A 27,500-nucleotide genomic window follows, 5' to 3' on the forward strand; every position below is an offset into this window, starting at 1 on the left:
TGTCATTACTTACAGTCTGGCTGGCGCCAGATGATTTTATTTACCTCCGTAGAACACACATATATACAGTGAAGACGTACACCCGAGATCAACTTCGTTTAGGAGTTGAAAGCTTCACACAACACTGCAAACCGTTACTGTTAACCTTGTGCAAGGGACCGGTATTACGTACTGGATCGGTCTATATCCGAGCTCTCTTCCCTAAGTGTAATAGCTGTCGATCACGGGTCCAGCACGTGTTACATCACAATAGTGAATCACACACATACACACACACACACAGGAGCACCCACATATACACACGATTACTATGTTGTTGCATTATATCTGCTGCGTACGTTACAGTAGCGACGGGACTGACTTTATAATTTAAAGTTTACTTATACTTGAAATAAATATTTGTAACCCATATATAATAAGGCTTGAACAAAATAGTAAGATGCGTTTAATTTGATGTTGTTTTTTATTTTGATTGTGTGTATAAAATTGTACTAAACGTTCCCACGATAGAATCAGTGATATATACCTTAATTCAAACACACACATAAATGTTAAATGCAAATAAATATAAATATGGATATCTAATTTCTTTCCCAAAAAGCATACAACTCGGAATTTTTCGAGGAAAATAAAATATAAAGTCACCCCTTCCTACGTGGCATTCTTGGCGTGCTCTTTCATATTTTTTCATAGAAAACATACCAAAGAAAATGGGTGACGATATGAAACTACATTAAATTTTATATCAACTGCTGTGAAGATATTTCCACATCTTGTAAGTAATAACCAGCGCTTCTGACGTTACAGAAGAGGTAAAGGAAAACATTATTTTTTGAGTAAAGATTATTCTTCAACCTTAAAAAAAGCTAAGTGATTTGTTCTGCTGGGATACTACTATAGTCTCTATAGAGTAGTTGAGAGAGAGAGAGAGAGAGAGAGAGAGAGAGAGAGAGAGAGAGAGAGAGAGAGAGAGAGAGAGAAGGGGAGAAGGAGAAAGTCAGAGAGACAGAGAGGTAGAGAGAGATAGTCAAATTCAGACCAGGAGTTTACAGCAGTTAAAAGACAAGTTTCCACAAGCCAACCGATGTTACGGAGATGAAGAAATCAGCCAAGCGCAGAAGATATTAATCGAGGTGAACTTAATTCCCTTGTGTGTGCGCGCGCGTGTGCGTATGCATACGTGTACGTGTGTGCGTGCGTGTGTACACGTATGTACTCGGAGCTCCACCCAATCTAGCCCAACCCACTGACCCGGTCCGTTAGATTTGGGTCGTTATCAGTCTTTCCTACTTCGTCGACGTCCCCGTCAGAGCGCTCAGAAGAACCTCTTCTCTTCGGTAAGGAATGAAGCTTCTGCAACTATGAGGCCCTCGTATAAAGAGAGCGTCTCGGTGTAACAGTTAAAGGGAGCAGTGGGTAAATACTTGTTCAACACATCTCCCCGTCTCGTCTCTTCAAAATGCCACAGTAATTTCCGTCTCAGTAACAAAAAATATTTTATTTTATTTAGGTTTGCCGTCATGCGATTTTAATCATCACTGTGGCACTTCTCTTCAGTACTGACGGGGATAAAGGTCACCAACATGCTATGAACATGTTAGTCACGTCCACACGTACATTCCAGCATGTGTCAGCAACATGTCAACAGCATATCAATGAATAAATTCTCAATACAATTGGAAATATTTGAGTCTAGATCCTTTCGACCATCTTGGGTGCATCTAACATATTGGTGACATACATGTGGACAAGTACATTCACAGCCCCTCACGCTTGTTACCAACAATTTTGACTCATGTTTGCATACACCTGTTGCTGTAGACATGTTGGACACAGTGGTGTCATCAACATACGTCTGACAATGCGTGTGGACGTGCATCTGACCTTCATGCATTGTGCATTCCCGACCCAGGCTATTGAGATATGAAGAGCTATAAAGATATGAAAATCGCACTTATCAACATGCGGAGATCAATGACAGCAGAAAAATCTCACTTTAGCCCTCTGTGCTAGGACAGCCAGGGCAAGCAGCAATCACCGGTAGTTAGTATACTCGAACCCGGTCCTGTGTCGGGTAGAACGAGGTAGAAAACAACCGGCTACACGACACAATGATCGTGAGTCAGTATGAAATTGAACAGCATTCCATAAGTTGTTTCTTGATGAAGTTTGCAATGTATACCAGCTACGGATTATATATATTTACTCCCCACCCTTCCCTCCCGGTGGGGGGGGGGGTAAAATAATATGGTGGGGGGTAAATATATCACCCCTGATTATTTAGTATTAAAGTATTAATTCTGAAATACGCTGTATCTGGTTTGCCATAAACTTAAATACGAGTGTTTTTTTCTTTATCAGAATTTCAATATTTAATGTCTAATTATTGTTATTACTATTATTATTATTGTTATTATGAAACGAGACGAGAGGGTAGGTATATGACGAAGGCAGGTTCTAAATCGCGCACCACACAGACGTCAAACTTGTTTCTGAGTGACTGAAGACGTCTTCAACCGGTCTGTCAATTTCAACATTGTAAAAAAAAAAAATTACAAAACAAAATTTATATTATTCTGTCGATGAATGTGATGAACGCAATAAACATAAAAAATGGGAAACGATGAGAAATTATGAATAAAATATGGTTTGAGGATTATGAATATATTCGACAACTTAAAATCCAGTGTTGCCAATCTGAGGAAGTCAGGGTTACCAACCGATGATTCTCATTCATGAAATGAAATTCACAGACCTGCACGCAAATTTTAATCAAGAAAGTATTAACAGATTTTCAAAATGAGAGACGACAAGCATTACATCAAAACCGAAATATGCTTGAAAATAAACAAAATAAATATATGAAAATAATACTGATGAAAAATGTAATACCACATTTGTCAATGACGTGAAAACCACCGTGGAGTAAAAAAAAAAAGAAAAAAAAAAAAAAAAAAAATGGAGACGGGGAATCTATAAATTTCAATTGCAAACTGCAATCTCTTCAGGTAACTACCGAAGAGGGTTGCAGTTTGCAATCGAAATATATATAGATATGAAAATAAGTAAATAAGATCTACGAGAATTTCACATAGGAATCAATACTGATGACAAAATCATATTTGTCACTGTTATGTATTCATTCAGTGATCTCACTGAAAGAACAGCACAAAAATGCAAAAAATCTTAAAACCTAAATCAATTAAATTGTTAATTTCTGTTTAATCTGTCATACGCACGACAATTCACTTCGGCACAAGGAACATTCCTTATCCACTAATTTTATACTACTGAGCATCGGTGATTTTTGGTATCCCAAATTTATGGGTTTCCCAAAATATGGGGACCCCCAAAATATGGGAACGCCCAAAATGTGTGAGACCTTACGAGTCTGCACACTTTCAAGACACCAAACAATAAGAGGAACATTCCCTATTTACTAATCTTATACTACTGAGCATCGGTGATTTTTGGTACCCCGAATTTATGGGTTTCCCAAAATGTGGGGACCCCCAAAATGTGGGAACTCCCAAAATATGTGGGGCCTTATGAGTCCGCATACTTTCCAGATTTCAAATCCCTTTGTTATACATTCCTTCAGTTGAATAAAATTACGTGACGTCCACCAAAATAGAAAATGTAATAAATGCAACAATAATGCGTGGGCGAGTGACGATATCACAAATAATATATGTTCAGCCGAACGAAAGCTGAACACGATTTGTCCAAACAAAAGCTGCGAAGACCTTGATTGTAGTAAAGTGAACATCAGAGAACACTTCCCGAATTAATATCCTTCCGCTAGGTGCCGACAAAAGCGAGAACCATAAACAAGATGTGCCTTCTCTCTTCTAAAATAATAAGCTCTTGTAAACTTATGTATCTGAAAGATAAACTACATCCATTTGAACTCTTCGCCAAGATTCGAGTTAAAACATGCATCAGATAAACAGTGAATGCTTAAGCGCTTCAACAAAATGACAGGAGATTTGAAAACTGGTCCTAGACTGCTCCCCGCCGATGTACGAAGAACTTGAGGTACTGAACAATTCAAGAAAAAGACTAAACAGATTTCTATTTGAAAATATCAATGTCCAGGAACTTAAAGTCGTGAATGGTGAATTTGAACGAAACAAAACGACAAAGTATCAAGATCGAAAAGAAACGGGTTCAGACTCCCTCAGGAAAAGACCGTGGTACTTACAAGAAAAGACAAGTGATAAATTCCTTGTAACGCTCAAGAGCGTCTGAAAGTCAATACTACCAGTCACATAGCCCAAACTAACCTACCCCAACCAAATCCAACCTACCCCTTGAAGGACGATGCTGCCACAGCTAACCCATTTCATCCTGGCTTCCGAAGCCGAAAAGAACAGCTCCAATAATTCATAACAAAATCTGTGAGGTGCGAAAGACTGTTGCAGGAGACAAGACTCCCTTCTGTGGCAAGCTTCCAATGATCCATTACCGATTTCTCACTAATCTGGTTTCAGCGGAAACACCTGGCTTGCACACCTCACGCACCCGTTTTTCATTCTGCCAACAAGCTCCAACCCCCTTCGCTAGGACGGTGACACATTCTATCCATTCTATTCTAACGTTAAACGATTTTATTCAAATGAGGGCGCGTCCTCCGCGTAACCTGAAGACGGCGAGCTCCTTCTCAGATCCCCTTCCCATCCGCGGATTGTGGGGCCGAGGTTCCTGTCCTTCCTTCCTCTGACGTTTCCTATCCACCCACGATCCTGTGCTGTCAGAACCCGCCTCCTCCTTTCCTACGAGGTCGTTTTGGCAGTTGTCCACACCCCTACCCCTTCCCCTAAGAAGCCTCGCACGGCTGAATACGCCCCCCTCCCCTCATCCCCCTCGCAACCACCACCTTCCCCCGCCCGTGTCGAACCCCTAACCCGAGCGAGCCCCTCCTGAACCCGACACGCCGCGCCGCCACGATGTGTCAGGATCCCACCCGTCGTCTCGCCCGGGGGGTTCTTGGGCGATCACTGTCGGCTGGCGGAGCGGAAACCTGTCCTGATCCTCGCTCAGAAGCAATACAATATTCCCTCCCTGCCTGGCCTGCCTGGCCTGCTTAGCCTGCTTGTCCATCTAGCCTGCCTGTCAATTTTACCTGTCTAACCTACCTAACCTGCTCTGGCCTGCCCGTTTCCCTACCAAACCAGCCTGACTTCTTCCACCCCTCAATAATTGGAAAGTCATAATCATATTTATATATTTACATACTAGTACCTAGTTCATACACATTCATCTTGTTATCTATTTCTCTAAATCATACAGTACTATCTAATTTACATACTAGTAACTAGTTTACGTGAGGCAAGTAACTAGTTCAGATAGTGACACATAGTTTACGAATCAATGCCTGGTTTATATCTAGTTTTCACAATTATTTTTTCGCGATATATGATATTACCACTATTTACACACATTCATCACGTGTATCATTGTTCACTCAACGCTGTACCCCTTATACGTGGTGGCAACTGTACATACAATACAAAAGTTCGACGACAGCATTGTAATATCTCTTCCTGATAACAGATGGTGCTTTATGTGTTGCACGTTTGCAAAGTTGCAGAGAGGAATGATAATTAGCAATGTTCTGCAATGTTGCAAAAATGAGACCATTTGATGGGATGCCATTCAACTGAGGTTAATGTGACCACAAATCTCCGGATGAGCTTTACGACCCAACTGTACCGCTGATGAATACCCGTTACCGAACACCCCCTAACCCACATCCCGTTCTAGGCCTGGCTCCTGGCTATTCTATTCGTCCCCGTATCAATCCCTATAAGTTGACCGGGGGTACAATCTATCTCAATCAACACATTCCATGCCGGGGTGGTAAATCTAACTATTTAATTTCATTTCTGTGGTATCCAACCCCCTTCCCCCACACTCGATAGCGATGGGGGTGAACGGGGTGTGTGGGATGATGAGATGACACCCCATAAATACCCCCCCCACCCGATATAAAAAATAAAATAGACAAATCAATCAATCAATCATTGAATAAGTAAACAAAGACGAAATTGTCATTCGTGACGTTGTTATTCCAGCACCAAAAGGGACACTCCAACCTAACCCAGGAAATAACACAGCTTCACAACCAAACACACCCTTCAGTGCTGAGCACCTACCTCGACGTACATTAATCCTTTTACAATAAATATTTTGGTGAAGATGATTTTAATATAAAAAACAATGACAAATGTATTTGCATCGTTCTGCTCTTTCCCTTAGGTCAGATTTGGGTGTCTGTTGTTACAATTTCACTAAAGAGCATTACGAATATCCTAATCAACACCTTCCACCCGTCCCATCATCTGGGGATAACACCTTCTATATCCGTCCTCTACAACCTACGACACCTCATCTTTTGTAAAACCTGTCTAACATACCAAGTTAGCGAAGCAAACTAGGTCTATGTAATCTCGTTAAACGAGGAGATCGGAAACCTCATCAATCTTGCATTCGCCTCAACCCCGCCTCCCCAACCCTTCCCACGTCAACCTAACCTGCATTAAATCGCCTTATCCTCTTCAGCCAGAACAAAACCACTCAAGTGCGCCACCCTGCTGAAGGGCGGGGGGGGGGAGGGGAGGTCACGCAGGAGGAGGTGTCCTGGGTCCGGCCCTGGGACCGGAAGACCTCAATGCCTTCGTCAGGAGTTGCAAGGACGCCACGAAGAGGAATTCAGGTGTGTCGTCAGAGGACCCCGGCGCCGAACGAGGGGGTGGGGGTGGGGGAAGGTGTGGTGGGGCTAAGGTGGCGGCGAGGCGGCTGGGGGGGGGGCTGGAGGGGGCTTGTGGGCTTGCAGCTGCGTCGACTGAGGGAGGTGGGTAATCCCGTACCCAGCTAGACCCGCCTGCGCAAACAACTCCTACCTCTTCCTCCTCCTTCTACTCCTACTCCCACCTCTTCCCCCCTTCCTCCTCCTCCTCCTCCTCCTCCGAAGACCCGGCTCGAGACCGAGGGAGAGACGACTTCACCCGGCCTGACTTCTGTTGGAAGAGGAGTAGGAGGAGGAGAAGAGAAGAATGGAGGAAAAAGACGAGTAAGAAGAGGAGGGGAAGAGGAGGAGGAGAAAAAAGAGGATAGGAAAAGGAGGATGAAGAGGAGAAAAGGGGAAGGGGAGGAGTAGAGAGAAGGAGGAGAAGGAAGAGGAGGAGGAGGAAGAGGAGAAATAGAGAGGGGAAAAGAAAGGAGCTGAAGAGAACAGGGGAAAGAACGAGGAAGGGGAGGAGGAAGAGAACGCAAAGAATGAGGAAGATTACGAGAAGGGAAATGAAAAAGAGGAGGAGGAGGAGGAGGAGGAGGAGGAGGAGGAGGAGGAGGAGGAGGAGGAAAGAGGAGACAAGAGAAGACCTTGGACGAAGGATAGCGGTAGTGGACACGAGGAGAAAGATGGATCCTTCTCAAAATCCCTCCTCTTCCTCTTCCGTCTCACGTAGGGGGAGGACTTGGAGAGGAGGAGGAGGTGGAAGAGAAGGAGGACAAAGAGAAGGAGGAGGATGAAGAGGAGGAAGAAGAGGAGAAGGAAGGAGAGGAAGAGGAAGAGGAGGAAGAGAAGGAAGAAGAGGAAGAGGAGAGGAAGAGCAGGAAGAGGAGGGGGAGGAAAGAAGACGAAGACCAGGAGGAGGAAGAGGAAGACCAGGAGGAGGAGGAGGAGGAGGAGGAGAGAAGGAAGAAGAGGAGGAAGAGCAGGAGGAAGAGAAGGAGGAGGAGGAGAGAAGGAAGAAGAAGAGGATGAGGAGGAAGAGCAGGAGGAGCAAGAGGAGGAGGTGGAAGAGGAGGAGATGGAGGAGGAGGAAGAGGAGGAGGAGGAGGAGGAGGAGGAGGAGGAGGAGGAGGAGGAAGAGGAGGAGAAGGAGGACCTACCTGGGTGTGCTGTGCTCGTTCTTGTCCACCATGCGACTGACCTTTGCTGTTCCCGTTCCGGCCCGCCTACTCTCTCTCTCTCTCTCTCTCTCTCTCTCTCTCTCTCTCTCTCTCTCTCTGCGACATCAGCGCCGGTAAGCATTCGCGTCAGAGGCGGTCCTGTCATTCATCGAAGACATTTATTGGTTTGGTACTAAGGGTACTCTTTAATGTTTGGTCCTCAAGATGATTTTCGAAGGAGACTGGAGGAAACATCCGTCCAACCCGGGTGCTTTACCTATGGTAAGCATTTGGAAAGTTTCTGATAATGTATACATACATACACACACATACATACATAGAGGCACACATCCAATACATACATACACACACATACGTACATAGATGCACACATCCAATACATACATACATACATATATATATATATATATATATATATATATATATATATATATATATATATATATATATACTGTATATACATATGTACAGGTAATCACATGAAAAATGAAAGACTGAAAAGCCGCACACTCTGTACCTTGAAAATATTAATATAGACAAAAACGCTCGATTTTTCATTATTCCATTTTTCATGTGGTAATCTGTACATTTGTGAATCATGTGTTCAACTGGTTTTTGCTACACACACACACACTCATATATATATATACATATATATATATATATATATATATATATATATATATATATACACACTCATATATACGTATGTATATACAAAGAAGAAAAAAAAATCCTTTAAAAAAAAATCTGCCAGTCACGGGACTCGAACCCATAATCCTTGGGCATGAGCCAAATTCTCAAACCAACAGGCCCAATCAACCCTCCCCCTCCTCCCCCACCCCCGACTCCAGGTTGTCTTGTATAACTGGTTTCACTTATAAGTACTACAGCGACTGACGTCTTCGGGGAAGCTGCAGCACCTTTTATCGTAAATTTACGACCCGAATAAGCCTACGTTATCGAAACCCATCCATGTCGTAAAGTTTTACGACCTAGCCACGTGAATGGTGCCTGGACAATGAATTAAATCTCCTGGCGACAGCAGGAATAAAAGAGAAGAAAGATCCACACTGCATGAATGATGTACCCTGCATTTCTGCGTCTGCATAATATTGTAATTCTATACAAAATTCCTCCCATGGGATGAGCGGAGAGCCTTGCTTACACAACCAGCGCCGGATTGGCTGACCGGCGGGAGTAAACAAACTCGAGGACGAGCCGGTACGGCCGGCGGCGCGGTCCGGACCGACGCCGGTCGTCTCCGGGCCCGGAAGGCAATGTTGCCGTTATCGTCCCGATATCCAGCCGGCCGGCGGAAGAGTCCGGGGCCAACCATACCTAACCGTGGACTGACCCGTACGGAACCACCCACCACGAAGATGTGTGTGTGTGTGTGTGTGTGTGTGTGTGTGTGTGTGTGTGTGTGTGTGTGTGTGTGTGTGTGTGTGTGTGTGTGTGTGTGTGTGTGTGTGTGTGTGTGTGTGTGTGTAGGTGTCTGGGTATGTGTGTGGGGGTGTGGATGTGGGGGTGTAGGAAACGCGTTCTCTCTCTCTCTCTCTCTCTCTCTCTCTCTCTCACACACACACACACGCACGCACACACACACACACACACACACACACACACACACACACACACACACACACACACACACACGCGGTCATATATGAGCTCTGAGCTTTCTTCCAGGAGGGAAATAGCTGTCGATCGTGAGTCCAACACGTGATCCAAGACCATGGTGAATCACACACACACACACACACACACACACACACACACACACACACACACACACACACACACACACACACACATGTATCACTGTTAAACCAATAAACCGATTTTATTATCTTATTTTTTCTTACACACACGTACGCACACACAGCAGTCCTTACGCGGTCTCCGGTTCCTTGTGGGGCGCTTTCATACATTCAGACTCCTCCCGGCATTGCTCGACCACCACCACTTTCTCCACCACTTTCTCCACCACCACCACTCTCTCCACCACCACCACTCTCTCCATCACCACCACCATCGCCCTCTCCACTCTCCACCTCCATCCCTCTCTCCACTCTCCACCTCCATCACCACCACCATCACTCTCTTCACCACCACCATCGCTCTCTCCACTCTCCACCACCACCACTACCACTCTCTCCATCACCACCATCGCTCTTTCCACCTCCACTCTCTCCACCACCACCATCACTCCACCACCACCACCATCTCCTCCTCTCTAGTCATCGTCACCTGATCTTCATCACATCATTCAGCTTCCTCCCTCCCTCCCTCACCTTCCTCACTCCGTCTCCACTTCCCACCCTGTAGTTTCGCTATTCGACCCTCATACTTATCTCTTATCAATACTCTTATTAAATAATTATCATCGTCCTTATCAGCATTGCTATTTTTACTACTATTCCTGCTGACTATAAGCATCATAACATGTATTGTATTATTACTATTATAATCATTATTATTGTTAATAGTATCACTATTATTTTATTATCATTATTATTACCATTATTACTATTATTACTATCATTATTATACTCATCATGAGGTGACGGAGAGGGGGGGTCACCGATTTAATGAAGCGGCCTTGCTGTATATGTGCTCTGTCTTGCGACACTGCCTCTGATCTAGGGGGAGATGCAGGGGTGACCCGTCATCCATGAGGAGCCAAGATAAGAGGGAGGGAGGGGGGTGGATGGGAGTGGACTATGTGGGGATAGAATGGGTGGGAGTGGTTTCTATGCCTTTGTTTTTTGGCTACCTCCCTTGTAAGGGGGAAAAGGACATTGGTATATGTATGTATAATCATCATTATTCGTGTACAAATCACGGGATCCTTCCCCGGACATGAGCCTGGGTAAAGCACCGGGGATGGACATCCTGTCTGTCCTAGATCGAGTCATTCAACCCAATCAGCGCCTCCACCCAGTCCCACCCTTGTCTCCATAAACACATAACCCAAGACATGGACTAACTCGGCTCCCGCCAGACGATTTTATTACTCCAGGAACGACCATGACGTAGTCTCTATGTTGTCATTCGGTTCTGCCTGAACGGGGTCGCGAACAACCAGAACGACGTTCACACAGGGAAGCCACGGGATGTACCCAGTAGATACTGGCCCTTTCGAGAGAAGAGGGCACCAAGAGAATGAACAAAATAGCACGACAGCAATCAAAAGACAAGGAAAAGGATCACCCGGTTCGGGAGGGTTCATCTATATAAGGCATAGCACCTTCGTTACCTGGAGGGGTGCTACGGAGTTGAATGAAGTCGACTGCCGACAGACAAGTAAAATAAAAGCGAAGAGAAGAATCCCCCTCTCTCTCTCTCTCTCTCTCTCTCTCTCTCTGTGTGTGTGTGTGTGTGTGTGTGTGTGTGTGTGTGTGTGTGTGTGTGTGTGTGTGTGTGAGTGAGTGCACGCGCGCCATGACCATCCAAAAGTCACCACGACCACTCTCCAAGGACGGCGAGTTGAGAAAAAAATAAACAAAAAGAGAGAAGAAGAAAAAAAAGAGTTCCAGCCAATAAAACAGAGCCAAATTGGCGCCTAATAAAGATCACCGCGTGGCATGTGCACCCTTCACATTAACGTTTCCCACGCTGCTCATCAGCAATAATAAAAATTGTCATTTGAACAATGGTGATTGTATATACATAAACACACACACACACACACACACACACATAAATATATATATATATATATATATATATATATATATCTATCTATTTATATATATATATATATATATATATATATATATATGATGAAGGGGGCGTTGATAAAGAAGGGAATGTCTGCTAAACAAGGGAGAAGGCAGGATATAGGGATAATTGGAGAATGGCTGTGTATAGATGATACCGTTATGCAAGGAAGGAAGGGATAGGGGACTGGGGGATAAGGGGTGCTTATGTATGAATGATATTCTGACTCAGCCCTAAGGGACTTCCCCTAGTCTTCTCTTGTTCTGCATAAGGGGACGGATGGGGAGGGGATGTCACCGATTAAGTGAAGCGGCCTTGCTGTGGATGTACTGTGTCTTGCTACATTGCTTTCGACTTAGGCCAGTGGGGGTGATACAGGGATGACCCGTCATCCACGAGGAGCTAAGATGAGAGGGAGGAAAGGGTGGTGGATGGAAGCGGAATGGGTGGGAGTGCGTACGTGCTTTTGACTTGGCTACCTTCCTTATAAGGGGGAAAAAGCTCTTGGTACATATGTACATACATATATATATATATATATATATATATATATATATATATATATATATCTATATATACAGTATATATATATATATATATATATATATATATATATATATATTAGTATAAATGGGCAGTAAGGTCTCATGCACACATGTTTGATTGAAGACCAGAGCTAATTCCGTATCCACTATCTTCATTTCTCGATTATCTGAATGGATTGTTTATGATTCGAAGGGAGGTTAAACACAAGGCTTCCGAGTTCCATGGTGTTATTCGATAGAAAACATTACACAAAAATATAAAACACAAGCTTTCGGTTTGACTCATATAACTATCACCAGGTAAGTGAAAATGAACATATATATATATATATATATATATATATATATATATATATATATATATATATATGCGGAAAAAAACACCAAGGAAAAAGAAAAACTGATGACCAAGCGCTTTCGTCTATTCAGACATATATATATATATATATATATATATATATGTTGCTTCATCCTCATATATATATATATATATATATGTTGCTTCACATGTCCATCTCAACTCCTCTACTGTCACTCCGACCAGGCGACTTTATTCAGTATCACGTGACTCCTACTCCCAAGTTCCAAAGAGGTTTAGTCTTTTTACAAGCTAGGACTAGACGATTTTATTCAGATGGGGGGACAGGGGAGGATGAGGATGAGGATGGAGGATGGAGGAGGGAAGGGAAAGAAGATATTTGGGGCTTTGGCATTAAGATAGACTTCTGCCCCGCGTCCACAGCCTTCTGCCTTCCCCCCCTTACCCTCCCCTCCCCCCTTTACCCCTCTTCCCCCCTTATGGAACTGCCTAGTGTAAGCCTTATGGTCTCTTGCAATTCTTATGTACCTTCCTCCTCCCCTCTTACCCTTCCCTTCCCCTTCGCCCCCTTCCCCCTTTACCTTCCCCTTCCTATTTACCCTCCCCTTCCCCCTTCTTCTCCCCCTCCCCCTTACCCTCCCCTTCCTCTTTACCCTCCCCTTCCCTCCTTAACCTCCCCTTCCCCCCTTACCCTCCCCTTCCCCCTTCCCCTCTTTACCCTCCCCTTCCCTCCTTACCCTCCCCTTCCCCCTTCCTCTCCCCTTCTCCCCCTTCCCCTTCCCTTCCCCTTCGACTGAATATGCTCACCGTCTGGGACTGCCCCGGATGTGACCCAGTTTACCGAATGACACAGGGCTACTACGGCAACGCCTACCGACTGGAGACCTTTGGGTCCATCAGAGGGTGGGACACTCGAAGAAAACCAATAATAACGACAACAACAAACTGAACGGACACAAAAAAAAACAGTCAAATAAATGAAACGAGCATAATCACGACCTCATTGAGAGACGTTAGAGCATATCGCAATGCCTGGCTGGTGGTAGTGGTGGTGGTGGTGGTGGTGGTGGAGGTAGAGATGGAAGGTTTGAGCGGTTTCTTGGGGAGAGTTCTGAAGCAGTCAAGCGTCTTAATGCTTGATCAGCCGGCGGGCTGCTGCGGCCCTCCCTAGCTTGCCTGCTTGCCTGCCCGCCCAGGGGTATTATGTGTCAGTAGTGAAGGCGGGCAGCGTGCTCCTACTTCTTCTTCCTCTCCTCCTCCTCCTCTCCCATTTCCTCCATCTTCTCCATTCCCTCCTCATTCTCCTCGTCTTCGTACAAATTCTCCTCCTCCTCCTCCCCCTCCTCCTCGCCTCCGTCCAATTCCTCCTCTCTTATTTCCTCCATCTTCTCCATCACCTCCTCTTCCACCTCATTCTCTCGCCTTCGTACAATTCCTCCTCCTCTTCCTCCTTCTCCTCGTCTTCGTACAATTCCTCCTCCTCCTCTTTCATTTCTTCCATCTTCTCCATCACCACCTCCTCTTTCTCTTCCATTCTCCTCGCCTTCGTTCAATTCTTCCTCCTCCTCCTCCTCTTCCATTTCCTCCTCATTCTCCTCGCTTCGTACAATTCCTCCTCCTCCTCCTCTTCCATTTCCTCCTTCTCCATCACCTCCTCATTCTCCTCGCCTTCCTCCTTCTCCTCCTTTTCCACTTCCTCCAATTCCTCCTTCTCCTCCTTTTCCACTTCCTCCATCAACCTCCTCTTCCTCCTCGCTTCGTACAATTCCTCTTCTTCCTCCTCCTCCTCTTCCATTTCCTCTAGCTTCTCCATTACCTCCTTATTCTCCTCGTCTTCGTATAATTCCTCCTCCTCCTCCTCTTCCATTGCCTCTAACTTCTCCATCACCTCCTAATTCTCCTCGTCTTCGTCCAATTCCTCCTCCTCTTCCACTCCCTCCATCTTTTCCATCACCTCCTCTTTCTCTTCCATTCTCCTCGTCTTCGTCCAATTCTTCCTCCTCCTTCTCTTCCATTTCCTCCTTCTCCATCACCTCCTCATTCTCCTCTTCGTACAATTCCTCCTCCTCCTCCTCCTCTTCCACTTCCTCCATCTTCCCCATCACCTCCTCATTCTCTTCCACTTCCCTCAACCTCACCCCTCTTCCACTACTGTTCCTTTTCTTTCCCAATCCATCATTCCAGTTGCTCCACACTCATCCACCTCCTCCTCCTCCCCTAAGACCTCCCAATTTCCGTCATCTCTTCTGAAGGAAGTCGAGAGAGAGAGAGAGAGAGAGAGAGAGAGAGAGAGAGAGAGAGAGAGAGAGAGAGAGAGAGAGAGAGAGAGAGAGAGAGAGAGAGAGAGGGGGGGAGAGAGAGAATGAGAGAGGAAGGGAGAGACCAGTCAAAAAAAAAAAAAAAAAAAAAAAAAAAAAAACCCCCTTAAGAACACAACATCCACACTTGATACTCCGGGCATATCGCCAGGCGATTTCATTCATCTTTGTGACTGAGGGGTGGGATGGAAGACGTCACCCATCCGTATAATGATTCGACTAAACAAACGTCCGGTGATAAGCCAACGGGATCTTCTCCGGAAGTGGTTTCCGGACGGTCGGTCGCTTTCCCGTTAAGGTCTCTGACATAAACAAGGGAAAAGTTGTCGCGTCCCCGAAGTCTTTTTTTATCTTTATTGCTAAGATGATAAACGACCTAGAATACACAATGACGTTAACACACCCACACACACATATATATACTGTATATATATATATTATATGTATATATATATATATATATATATATATATATATACATGTATTTAAAATTATTTCAGACAAATGAGAGAGAATGTGGGTGGGGAAGGGCAAACGAAGATGTGTTAGGAATAGAGTTTAATGTCCTAACGTTGCGACCAACTTGGTCTTCTTCTGAAGAAGACCAAGTTGGTCGCAACGTTAGGACATTAAACTCTATTCCTAACACATCTTCGTTTGCCCTTCCCCACCCACATTCTCTCTCATATACATGTATATATATTTATATATACATATTCATATACATATTTATATACATATCATATACATATATATATATATATATATATATACATGTATATATATTTATATATATATATTCATATACATATTTATATATATTATACATATATATATATATATATATATATATATATATATAATATATATGTATAGATTCAGTCACTTGTTACGTGCTAGCAGAGGTTCGAGTCCTTAGCATCCTCTTCCCACTTTGTAATACTGAAGTGGATTGCATATAGCTTATTCAACTCTTTTTTTCTTCCGACACACACACACACAAAGGGCACATCTCTGGCCCGAAAGGCACCCTGCTCCCCGCCACTCTCTCCTAAGTAGAACACAATAGAGCAAGACACACTTCCTCCATTGTAGAACCTGACAGCAGAATTTGGTTAACTCCCACTGATTCACCATTAGGTGATGCGAGGAACGTCCCTTTGGGCCACATCGCCCATTCACGATCATCCTCCACCTCTTTCTTTATAATCTCTTTCCGCCTATTTCTATCTCTTACAGTTCTTTTTAAATCTCTTTTTCACATCCTCCCATCCAACTCCACTTCTTCAAGGGCTCACTCCTCTTCTACTTTCCACAAAGTCTTCGTTCGTCGTCTTTAACTAATTTAATAATTCATTTTATATCTGTGTGTAATTATAACCCTAAAATTGTACCTTTATCTTTGGGACTGTGTCCATAAAGATTTTTCGATTTTATTTTTCTCCTTCCATATCGCGTAGTACTTTCCCGTTTATTTCTGTTGTCTCGTGATTATTTTATTCACCTTAGTTGAATTGTTTCAAGAGGAAAAGGAATGTGGGACCTACATCTTTCACATTACTCTTTAATTCATCCGACATAGAAGAAAAATCCCCACAAATGATGACAAATCCTAACTTCCAAAAACTACATTTTCTTTATCACATTTTTGGCAAAAGGCTAATGATTTTTTTTTGTCTGTCTTTTTTTTTTGTACTAAACTGTAACATACTTATAAATTCATCTATTTATCTATCTGGTCATATTTCATCAAACTCAACTTAATCAACTTTTCTTGTCTCGATTGACGATTGACAGTCAACTCTACGACCTCTGATAATACAAAAAGGAGCTAAATATGGAGACTGACGATTTCGTCACTTGACGACAACTTAGTGAAAACGTTCAGGCAAATGCTGATAAACTTCGAGAAAAACGTTTCGTTGCGCATCGCGTCCGTTACAGTCATCTACAGCGTCCGTTTAACGTTTCCGCTCGAATAAAGTCGTGTGCGTGCGTGTGTGTGTGTGTGTGTGTGTGTGTGTGTGTGTGTGTGTGTGTGTGTGTGTGTGTATGTGTGTGTGTGATTCACCACCATGGTCTTGGACCACGTGTTGGACTCATGATCGACACTTAATTTCCCTCCCGGAAGAGAGCTCAGAGCTCATATATGACCGATCTAGGGGTAAAGCTGACCTTACACGCACACACACACATCCAACACCCCGCCCACGAGAGTTGGAGTAACGACTCGCAGCGCAGCGAAACTGAAATCATTTCAGCTCTGGGCGGGATTCGAACCGTTGTGGCGGCCGGGAACTCTACCACCGTGTCATCGAGTCGTGTGTGTGTGTGTGTGTGTGTGTGTGTGTGTGTGTGTGTGTGTGTGTGTGTGTGTGTGTGTGTGTGTGTCCCTTCCGTTTCAAGTTTAAGCGGATCACCGTCACGTCGTCTGCCGCTTCTTTGAAATTGTCATCCTTTGGCGGCCTTCGACCTCCCGGCCCTCCTCTTCCTCCTCCTCCTCCGTGGGTGCCCCACATCTGTTGGCACTCAAGCCCACGGGAGGAGGAGGAGGAGAAAAAGAATGAAGAGGAGGAGGAGGAGAAGGAGGAGGAGTAGAAGAAGAAGAAGGAGAAGAAGAAGAATGAGAAGAAGAAGAATGAGAAGAAGATGAAGACGAAGAAGAAGAAGAGGAAGAAGAAGACGAAGAGGAAGAAGAAAAGAAGACGAAGAAGAAGACGAAGAAGAAGAGGAAGAAGAGGAAGACGAAGAAGAAGACGAAGAAGAAGAAGAGGAAGAAGAAAAAGAACACGAAGACGAAAAAGAGGAAGATGAAGATGAAGAAGAAGAAGAAAAAGAACACGAAGAAGAAGAAGAAGAAGAAGAAGAAGAAGACGAAGAAGAAGAAGAAAGGCGGCGTTTTTTATCCATCTTCTCCGTGTCACGCCTTCTGTACCGGATGAAACTTTAACACTTTATTCTGGCTAACTCTGTGTGATTTCATACACTCCCCTGGCACAACCTCGGCGTCATGACAATTCTATTCCGGTTGTCGTCAGACGATTTTATTCACATCCTCGTCAGCAAGAAATTTATAACCTCATAAACACTTTACTGTGTTGAGGAGAATGTAACACACACCAGCTGTGACGTCATTCATACGTCACCGTTTTTTGTTGATGAAGTAATGACAAGACAGCTGAGTAATTCTTTCTCTATCTCTAGCAGTGATGTAATGAATGTAATCATATGAATCCTTACCCACGACCTTACTCATCACTCTCTTATTTACCAGGTGTCGTCAGGGCGATTTTATTAATCTCTGTGGGAGTTCCCCCTTCCCTACTCCCCTACTCTCGGAGTGAAGGAGTTGTTGTACTGCTTGTCTTACGCAAGATTTTTTTTCGTGTTTTTTCCGTGTTTTACTTTTTTTTTTTCGTTCGTGAATTCCTGAGCTTTGGACAGACGTTCTTTGTTTGTTCGGTTTGGTCTTTCGGGAGTTCTGGTGGAATATTTGTCTGGGTGGTCGATAGTTCCGGGGACCTACATATATATGTGTGTATATATATATATATATATATATATATATATATATATATATACACACACACACACACACACACACAAATAGATCAAATAAAACTCTGACCATCAACCTCGTTTTGCTGTCAGGCGATTTTATTCAGCTGTGTGTGTATGTATATATGGGGAGGAGAACCTTCGGCGGCCCTTGGACTAGGTTGGCGGTCCATCTGGACTGAATAAAATCGTCTGGCGACTGTGAAGCCATCAAATTTCTGTGTGCAATACCCTAAGAGTATTGAACTTTTTATAATTTTTTATCTATTAATTCATCTATTAATTTGTCATTCAATCTATTTATTAATTCATCATAATTTCATTTTTATTTATCTATTAATTCAATCATTTATCTATTTATTATTTCTATCATTCAATTTATTTATTAATTTATCATAATTTAATTTCTATTTATTAATTCATTTATCTATTTATTCATGTTTAATCATTCAATTTATTTATTCATTTATTTATCATAATTTCATTTTTATCTATTCATTCATTTCTTTATCTACTTGTGTACAGACATCAGTAGAAAAAAAAAAAAAATCCCACTAAGTATTAAAAACCTTTTAATCAGAATATTCTTTACGTTTTCTTTCGTGAGATGAACAATCCCATTTTCTTTTCTCACAACCGTTCTTGTGAAGGGTGCATATGTAGTGACTACATTTCATTTGCTTGGTCTACGGGAGTTATCGTTCACACTCGGGCACCCCCACGGATCAGAGTAACGCAGAATATTTTCATAAAAATAAAATGAAGATCTTTAGTCTCCCCTCCGTGTTGTTATACTTCATAAGTACTTCCTTTATAATTTCTAGGACACAACTTTCTGCGTACAATAATATTCCTAATGACAGAAGCGCTGGTTATTCCTAATGACATACATCATATATGTTTTTCTACCTGCCGTCAGGCGATTTTATTCAGCTGAGGGAAATACCCATTCCAGAGCGAAGAGAATATATATATATACATATATAATAATTAAAATAATTAAAAGAAAGAGAAAAAATAAATAAATAAATAAAAATAATACCCATTCCACAACGACGAGTAAAAAATAAACAAAGAAAAATAAAATATAAATACATACATACATACATATACCAAGGCTTTTTCCCCCTTACAAGGGAGGTAGCCAAAAAGGGAAAGGCATAAAAACACTCCCACCCATTTCATCCCTAAATACACTCCACACCCCTCCCACCCTCCCTCTCATCTGAGCACCTCCTGGATGACGGGTCATCCCTGCACCTTGCCCACCGCCCTGGGTCAGAAGCAGTGTCGCAAGACACAGCACATCCACAGCAAGGCCGCTTCATTTAATCGGCGACCCCCCTCTCCGTCCCCCCTTGCATATAAGGAGGGGACGGGGAGAAATCCCTTCGGGCTGCGTCAAAATTTGCTCACACATACTACCTCACCCCCCACCCCCGCCCATTCCTCCTCATGCAATCACAACATCATCCATATACAACCATTCTCCACTCACCTCTGTCTTCCGTCCTCTCCCTTCATAAAAATCATATGATATAAAACTATAAGAAAAAAAAATAAAGGAGAAAAAATAAATAAATAAATAATAATAATAATAATAACAATACCCATTCTGCATCGAAGAGTAAAAAAATAAAGAAAAATAAAATATAAATGAAATATAATATATATATATATATATATATATATATATATAATGAAAAATAAAATAAAGAAGATGAAAAATAAATAAAGAGTAATAATGATAAAATCAGCCTTTAGAAAAATTACTTTCTTAAATTGAGTCATTAAAAAATCTTCCTAGTCACTCCCTTTTCAGCGTGTCAAGCCTCTTACACGTTCTGGCTTAGAAGCCTGACTCGGATCGACCAAGTCACGCTGGCTTCCCTTCAAAAATGAAGTAACCTGTTCTTAGTCTGACTTCGGGAACTTTCTGACCCGTGAGTTTAGTTAACCACCCCCAAGATCTTGGATCACGTGTTGAACTCGTGATCGACAGCTTCTACCCTCCCGAATGAGAGCTCAGAGCTCATTGATGACCAGTCTATGGGTACTGCTGTGACCTTACACGCACACACACACCCAACTCCACGCCCACGAGAGTTGAAGTAACGACTCGCAGCGCAGCGATAGTGAAATTATTTCAACCCTGGGCGGGTTTCGAACTCGGACCGCTGGGTTAGCAGTTGCGAACGCTACCACTGTGCCGTCGAGCCGTGTGTGTGTGTGTGTGCGCGCACGCGTGTATTAAGGTAGGAGATTCTCTCTTATGCAGGTCTCATTAAATTTGAAGGCGAGTAACGTATTGTCAAGCTGTCCTGTGTTCTCAACGTTTCAGATCATTTTCGTCTGGGAATCAAGTAAAACGTGGAGATCAAAGTTCATCATAGAAAAAGAAAATTGGAATTAAGTTTTGGAGATTATCTAACACGACGTTTCGAAACCAATCTCATCTTCTGGTGTTAAATTATATAATTCTTGCAATGACATGGGTATAAATACAAATAGAATTTATTTTATGAGAGTTTAGTGCTACAATTCTACAGAAATATCAAGTAGGGAGTGGGGCTGGTGGGATGGTGAGGTTAAGGTGTGTGGGATTGTGATAAGGTAGGGTTGTAGTTGGGTAGGATTGTGGTAGGGTCGGATTGTGGTAGGGTAGGATTGTGGTGGGGTGGGATTGTGGTAGAGTAGGATTGTGGTGGCTAATAACAGGTGGTCCTCTGTTTGTTGGTTGAACGTAAAGCTAGTTTCTTTAATGTAGAGGATTTCTAGGATCTTGTTCGTGTATCGGGAAGGGAATCAACAATAGATATCCCTCTTTAAACAGTTTCCTGTTAAGTGTATCTTTATTACAAGTATGGTGGTGAGTTTTAGGGAGTCTCAATTTTAGTAGATGACCGAAGACCTGTTTCCAGGTCTGACTATCATCCTTCCAGACTCGTCAGGATCTTTCAGTATGTGGTACGTTTCCAGAAAGCCACAGTCACACCAAACTTACTTCGACCTGTTTCCGACCACCTTCGACGGTGGCATTTTTGTTTCTCTCGTGGTTATCGCCAGGTGGCTATTTCATATTCATCTTCATGACGGGGAAGGAGGGAAGAGATTCATTCCAATTGCATAATTGTCCTGAATTCTTTTTATATAGAGGAACAATCAGCCTGGTCGCCGGTGGACGGAAACAGATCGTAAGCTTGGTGTGACTGGGGTGTAATAAGCGTCACCACTAGCCTGTCTGACAAAACGTCCACAACACAACACAGTAACCTCATGCGTATAGCATTGTCCAGGGCCAAAGCCGCCCACCATCGGCACAGCCACCTGTCTGTAGCATATTGGACGTGGGCGTGGGTCCCCGCCCACGACGCCCACGGGACCACAAGTTGTGTCAGCTGTACCCGGACAAAGAGTCGACACGAGTAGAACAGGGCGAGTGGGTAGTAGCGCGTTGTCTATACCTGAGCTGCGAGTAAGTCTATAGCGGCGGAGGTGGTAGTGGTAGTAGTAGTTGTGGAGGAAGAGGAGGAGGAGGAGGTGCATGAGGAAGTGGATAAACATAAGGAGGAGAAGGGGGAGCTGGTTGAGGAGGAAATGGTGAAGAGGAGAAAGGGATGAAGCAGCGGGAGAGGTATAAAGAGGAAGTGGATGAACATGAGGAGGAGAAGGGGAACTACATGAGGAGGAAATGGTGAAGAGGAGAAAGAGAGGAAGCAGGAGGAGGGGTATGAGAGGGAAGTGCATGAAGAGAAGAAGAGAAGGGGGGGGGGAAGCAGCATGAGGGAAGGTGCATAAGAAACTCCATGAAGAAGAGGAGGAGGAGACGGAGTAGGAGGAGTAGGAGGGAGAGGACAAGGTGGAAGAACATGAGGAGAAGGAATGAGAGGAAAAGGCGGCGCAGAAAGAGAAAGAAGAAGAGGAGAAGAAATAGGAGGAAAAGCAAGAGTAGGAATGGAAAGAGGAGAAAGAGGAAGAGGAGGAGGAAGATAAAGAGGAAATAGAGGAAAAGGATTAACAGGACAACTGCAAAGCCAACCATTGGATGAAAAACGGGCAAACACAGGAATACGATGACAAGAACAAGGACAAGTAGGACAAGGAGGAGGGGGAAGAGGAGGACGTAATGAAGATGAGAAGGAAGAGGAGAAAGAATATGAGAAGGAAGAGAAAGAATAGGAGATGGAAGAGGAGGCAAAAATGGTGACGGAGAAAAAAAGTATGCGAAGGAAAAACTGGAGGACAAGGATAAAGACGAGAGAGAGAAATGGGAGGTGAAGAAGGACAAAGATAAAGACAAAGAGGAGGGGGAGGAGGAGAGGGAGGAGGAGGAGGAGGAAACATGCAGAGCAGTGGCAATTAGGCCTATAGAGGCGCGTGTCAGCGGCTGTCACTTCAGAAAGAGGGGGAGAGGGTAATGGAGGCAAGAAGAGGGAGAAAAGGGTGAGGAAGAAGAGGAAGAAGAAGAAGACGAGGATGAGGAAGGAGGAGGGTAAGGGAGGTGAGGTGAGGAGGAGGAGAGAAGGAGGAGAAGGAGGAGAAGGAGGAGGAAGAGGGGAAGAAAGAGAAGGAAAAGGAGAAAAAAAGGAAGAAGAGGAATGACCCCCTTTTATCATGATAAAAGCGACCCTGGTGGGTCAGACGAATGACGTCATGACCTGACGAAGGGCGGGACCCCCCCCCTCCAGACAGGTCGCCAGGGCACCCAAGGTCACCCGGGCAGGACGGGACGAGCTCCCGGGGCCCCCATTTTGGGGCCCCTCACTCGAAGGCCATATGAGGCCCTTAGACATCGTCCTTGTCCTTCCGGGTTTTAGGGGCCCCCATAGGTGACCTAAGGTCACTCGACGATCGACCTCGATAGATTAGGGCCCCCGGATTTGGGCCAACAGTGGTCTAATGATGTTGGTAGAGGTCAGAAACTGATTGGGGAGGAAGGAAGGAAGGAAGGAAGGAAGAAGAACGAGGAAGAGAAAATGGAAAGAATGGGCAATGGAAAGAGGGAAGGAGGACGGGTGGGAGGAAGGAGGAAGGAGGAAGGATGGAAGGTAGAAGGAAATGAAAGGTTAGAAGGAAGGAAGGAAGGAAGGAAGGAAGGAAGGAAGGAGGGAAGGAAGAACGACAGGGAGGAACAAGGAGGAGAAAATGGAAAGAATGAATAAAGAAAAGAGGGAAGGAGGAAGGATGGAAGGAGAAGGAAAGGAAAGGCTAGAAGAAAGGAAGGAAGGAAGAAGGATAGGGAAGAACGAGGAAGACAAAATGGAAAGAATGAGCAATGAAAAGAGGGAAGGAGGACGGGAAGGAGGAAGGATGGAGGGAAAAAGGAAAGGAAAGGTTAGAAGGAGGGAAAGAAGGAAGGGAGGAAGGAGGTAAGGAGGGAAAGAGGTATGAAAGGATAAAAGAATGTAAGGAAGACTAAAGAGACACAAGGAAAGAAGGAAAGAAGGAAGGGAGGATAGATGAAAGAAATAAAGATAGGGGAGGGTGCAAGGAGGGGAAAAAGGAAGGAAGTAATGAAAGAAATAAGGAAAGAAATAAGGAAAGAAAGAAGGAAACAATATAAAAAGGAAGACGTAAGAAAAGAAGAAGGAAAGAAAAGAGGGACGGGCGGATAGAAGGAGGAAAGGGAGGAAGGAGAGAAGGAAGGAGAGAAGGAAGAAGGGAGGGAAGGAGGGAGGGAGGGAAGGAAGGAAGGAAGGAAGGAGAGAAAGAGTAATGGAAGTTGAAGAGGACCCCTGACGTGGTTAGAGAAGATGGGGCTCAGGGAGGGGAAGGAAGGGGGGGAGAGGGGAGGGGTAGGGGAGGGGGAAGGGTGGGGTGACGATGGGGGGGGGAAGCTTGGGGGGAAAGGCAGTGGTGCGTTGTGTGTATCGGGAGGCCGGGAGAGAGAGTTAGGAAGGGAGGGCGGGGTTCGAAGGCAACCCATACTCACCCGCTGCTGCTGCTGCTGCTGCTGCGTTGTCGACGACTTGGGCGGCGAGCCTGGCTGTGGCCTCAAGTCGACGAGACCTGTCCTCGCAAGGGCCTCGACGAGGTCCGAGTTCATGGCGGTCCTTCCCGAGTAGCTCCGATACTGCACGCCCCCAGAGTCCTCGGAGGCCGCCCACGCTCCACTCATCCCACACCACTTCGTGGAATTCGTCTTCCCCCCGCCCGTGCCCGTCCTGACGCCGTCCACGACGTCGGAGGTGGGCGTGGGCGGTGGGGCGTGGGAACCCGTCCTACTCGACTCCGAAGTAGTCGAAGTATGGGTGGGGGCGCCTGACGAAGCCGTGGTAGTGGTGGTGGTGGTTGCTGAGGGCGTGGACGCAGTGACTGAGGCGCTGCTGGTGGAGTGGGGAGCAAAAGTCGTCGAAGATGACGACGACGACGACGACGAAGACGACGACGAACTGGGAGGTTCCTCAGTGGAGGACGACGTCTGGGCGAATATGGAAGGCGAGTTGGGTGGCAGGGCCTGGGTGTGGGTGGTCGTCGCCCCGGAGACTTGGGCGTGACGGGTCGAGTTGACCGAGCGGGAGTCGATGACCCGTCCATTATGACACAAGGTCACCGTATCGCTCGTGGTGACACTTGAGGTCAAACTCAAGCTGGAATGCATCGTCAGGGTGCCGGGGGCGCCCCCGGGGGAGGCGCCTCCCCTCCAGGCACCCGTGCCCCCGAGGACGGAGGCCAGGACCCGGCTGAGAAGTCCTTCGTCAGGCAGTCGCCCTGCGAGCAGGGCGTCCTTGAGTGCGGCCCCGTCATCTCCGACGAGATGGACGGCCACGCCGTTGACAAGGAGGACCTCCCTCTCCGTCACCCGCGTCGAGGAGACGGCGTCGACAACGCGAGCTCGACCCGCACCAAAGAGGGCGTCCACAGCCGCCTGTGCATCCACGCGTGACTCTGTGTCTGCTCCGGAGGATAATGTACAGTCCAGCATAAAAGGTCGAGTCATTGTAACATTGCGAGCCACATCCATATCCATTCACACTACACATCTCTCACGCTCTATTGGGGGCAAGACCCAGGAAGGTGATCGTAACTTGCGTCGTCGCAACTTACGACATTCCTTACGATGTCCAGTGGATGTGTATCCACAACATTGTAAGGAAGGCCATAGGGAGGGAGGGGGGATTGGTATGACGTCACCAATAGGGTCAATACTACGAGGTGGTAATGATGACGTAAGCAGGGAGGGAGGGAGTAATTGACCCTCACTGGGTCCGGCCCCTAAATGTACACAGACAAACAGACAGACAGACAGACCAGCCCCCGTCAAGGAAGACCCTTCCTCCCCCCCCCTCCACTTCTTCCTCGAACCTCTGAAGGACGACCCATTGAGTCGAGTGCGATCAATCGCAAGTCCTTCTCCATCCCCTCTCCCGTCCCCTCCCTTCTGGCGCCACGAGGTGGGACGGCGCCAGCCCTCACCGCACGTGCTTGGCGCCAAGCATACACAGAATGACGTCGAGAAACGTTGCTTGGACCTAACACATCAAGAGCTTTAGCTTCCCTAATCTCTCCGACGAGTGTATTACGTCTTAAGTAGTTCTAGACGTCTTCAAGTGATTTTATCAAGCTGAAGAGATTTTTCTTGTGTTAAGGTTTCTTTGTTATGTCTATATTAAACTCAAACATTCCAAACGGAGCAGTGTCTCCAAATATTGTATAAAACGCGCAAAAGAAATCAACATTTCGAAAACGAACAAATCTCTAAACAAGAAAACGTCGCTTTACCTTGGAACGAAAACAAACGACATGACGTCATGACAGTCGAACGTCTCCGGAATTTCTTCATTCCGTCTCAGCACCTAACTTCCCTTTTCCTCCTCCTCCCTACTCCAATGATGACGTCATGTCACCAATTTTTCTTCCTCAAGTAGTCTGGCGTAATGTTATTTCGACATTGGAAACGAGGCGTTCCTTCCCCCCTTCCCAGTTACCCCCTCGGCCTCTCACCCCTTCATAGCTCCCGCCTCGACCTCTAGCACCTGGTACAAGCCGACAGAAGCTTCACTTACGGGCGGGTCGCGGACCATCAACAGAGACAAGACCAACACGTGCACACAAGAGGGGGCGGGGAGACGGAACACGTGTACAAACAGAGAACCCCAACAGTTCCGTTTATTTTGATCTGGCGAGGAAATCACCTTCGGTAAAACTAATGAATGCTTAGTTTGTTGTAGGACTCAAATATACAAAAATATAATTTCTTTCATTCCCTTTCTTTTCATAAAAGAGTTATTTGCGCGTTTCGGAATGATAATCAACTCCCAACGACTCGGATATATCATAATTAATCTATATCAAGTTAAAAGGAACAGACACTGAACTGTGATACGGCAGCTGAGGTCTGCATCAGCGATGTAGCAACACGTCCCACCCACTCTATCGCCATCCCTCTTTGTGTGAACACGTGTTTTGGATGACTGATTGCGTGTACATGCGTGTGCACGTGTACGTGCATGCGTATATATGTTTGTATGTGTGTATGTGTGTGTGTATGTGTGTGTATGTGTGTGCTTGTATGTGTATGTATGTATGTATGTATGTATGTACGTGTGTGTGCTTGTATGTGTATGTACGTGTGTGAGCTTGTGTGTGTATGTGCGTGTGTGTGCATGTGTATATGTATTTATATGTGTGTGTCTGTGTGTGTGTGTGTGTGTGTGTATGTGTGTGTGCTTGTATGTGTATGTATGGTATGTATGTACGTGTGTGTGCTTGTATGTGTATGTGCGTGTGTGCATGTGTATATGTATTTGTATATATATATGTGTGTGTGTGTGTGTGTGTGTGTGTATGTGTGTGCGTGTGTGTGCTTGTATGTGTATGTATGTATGTATGTATGTATGTATGTGTGTGCTTGTATGTGTATGTGCGTGTGTATGTGTATGTGATTGTGTGTGTGTGCTTGTATGTGTATGTATGTATGTATGTATGTATGTATGTATGTATGCTTGTATGTTTATGTGCGCGTGTGTGTGTATGTGTGTGTGCTTGTATGTGTGTGTATGTATGTATGTATGTATGTATGTATGTATGTATGTATGTATGTGTGCTTGTATGTGAACGTATGCGTGTGTGCTTGTATGAGTATATGTATGTGTGTGTGTATGTGTGTGTATG

At 44.9% G+C, this 27,500-nt stretch overlaps 1 protein-coding gene across 4 annotated transcripts in view; it reads right to left on the minus strand.

The window, feature by feature from the left end:
• LOC143035072 (ras-GEF domain-containing family member 1B-like) overlaps window positions 1-27,500 on the minus strand; it is a 333,289-nt gene that overhangs the window by 100,247 nt on the left and 205,542 nt on the right. The window contains exon 2 of one of the 4 annotated variants that reach the window (XM_076201576.1): window positions 24,319-25,280. The exons of the other annotated variants lie outside the window; for them this stretch is intronic. Coding sequence (XP_076057691.1) covers window positions 24,319-25,280 — 962 coding nt within the window. The remainder of the gene's footprint in view (window positions 1-24,318; window positions 25,281-27,500) is intronic. 4 annotated transcript variants of the gene reach the window in all.

The sequence above is a fragment of the Oratosquilla oratoria genome, chromosome 18 (genome assembly GCF_046742065.1).
Source record: "Oratosquilla oratoria isolate Oo_2021 chromosome 18, ASM4674206v1, whole genome shotgun sequence".
In the NCBI taxonomy this organism is placed as follows: domain Eukaryota; kingdom Metazoa; phylum Arthropoda; class Malacostraca; order Stomatopoda; family Squillidae; genus Oratosquilla; species Oratosquilla oratoria.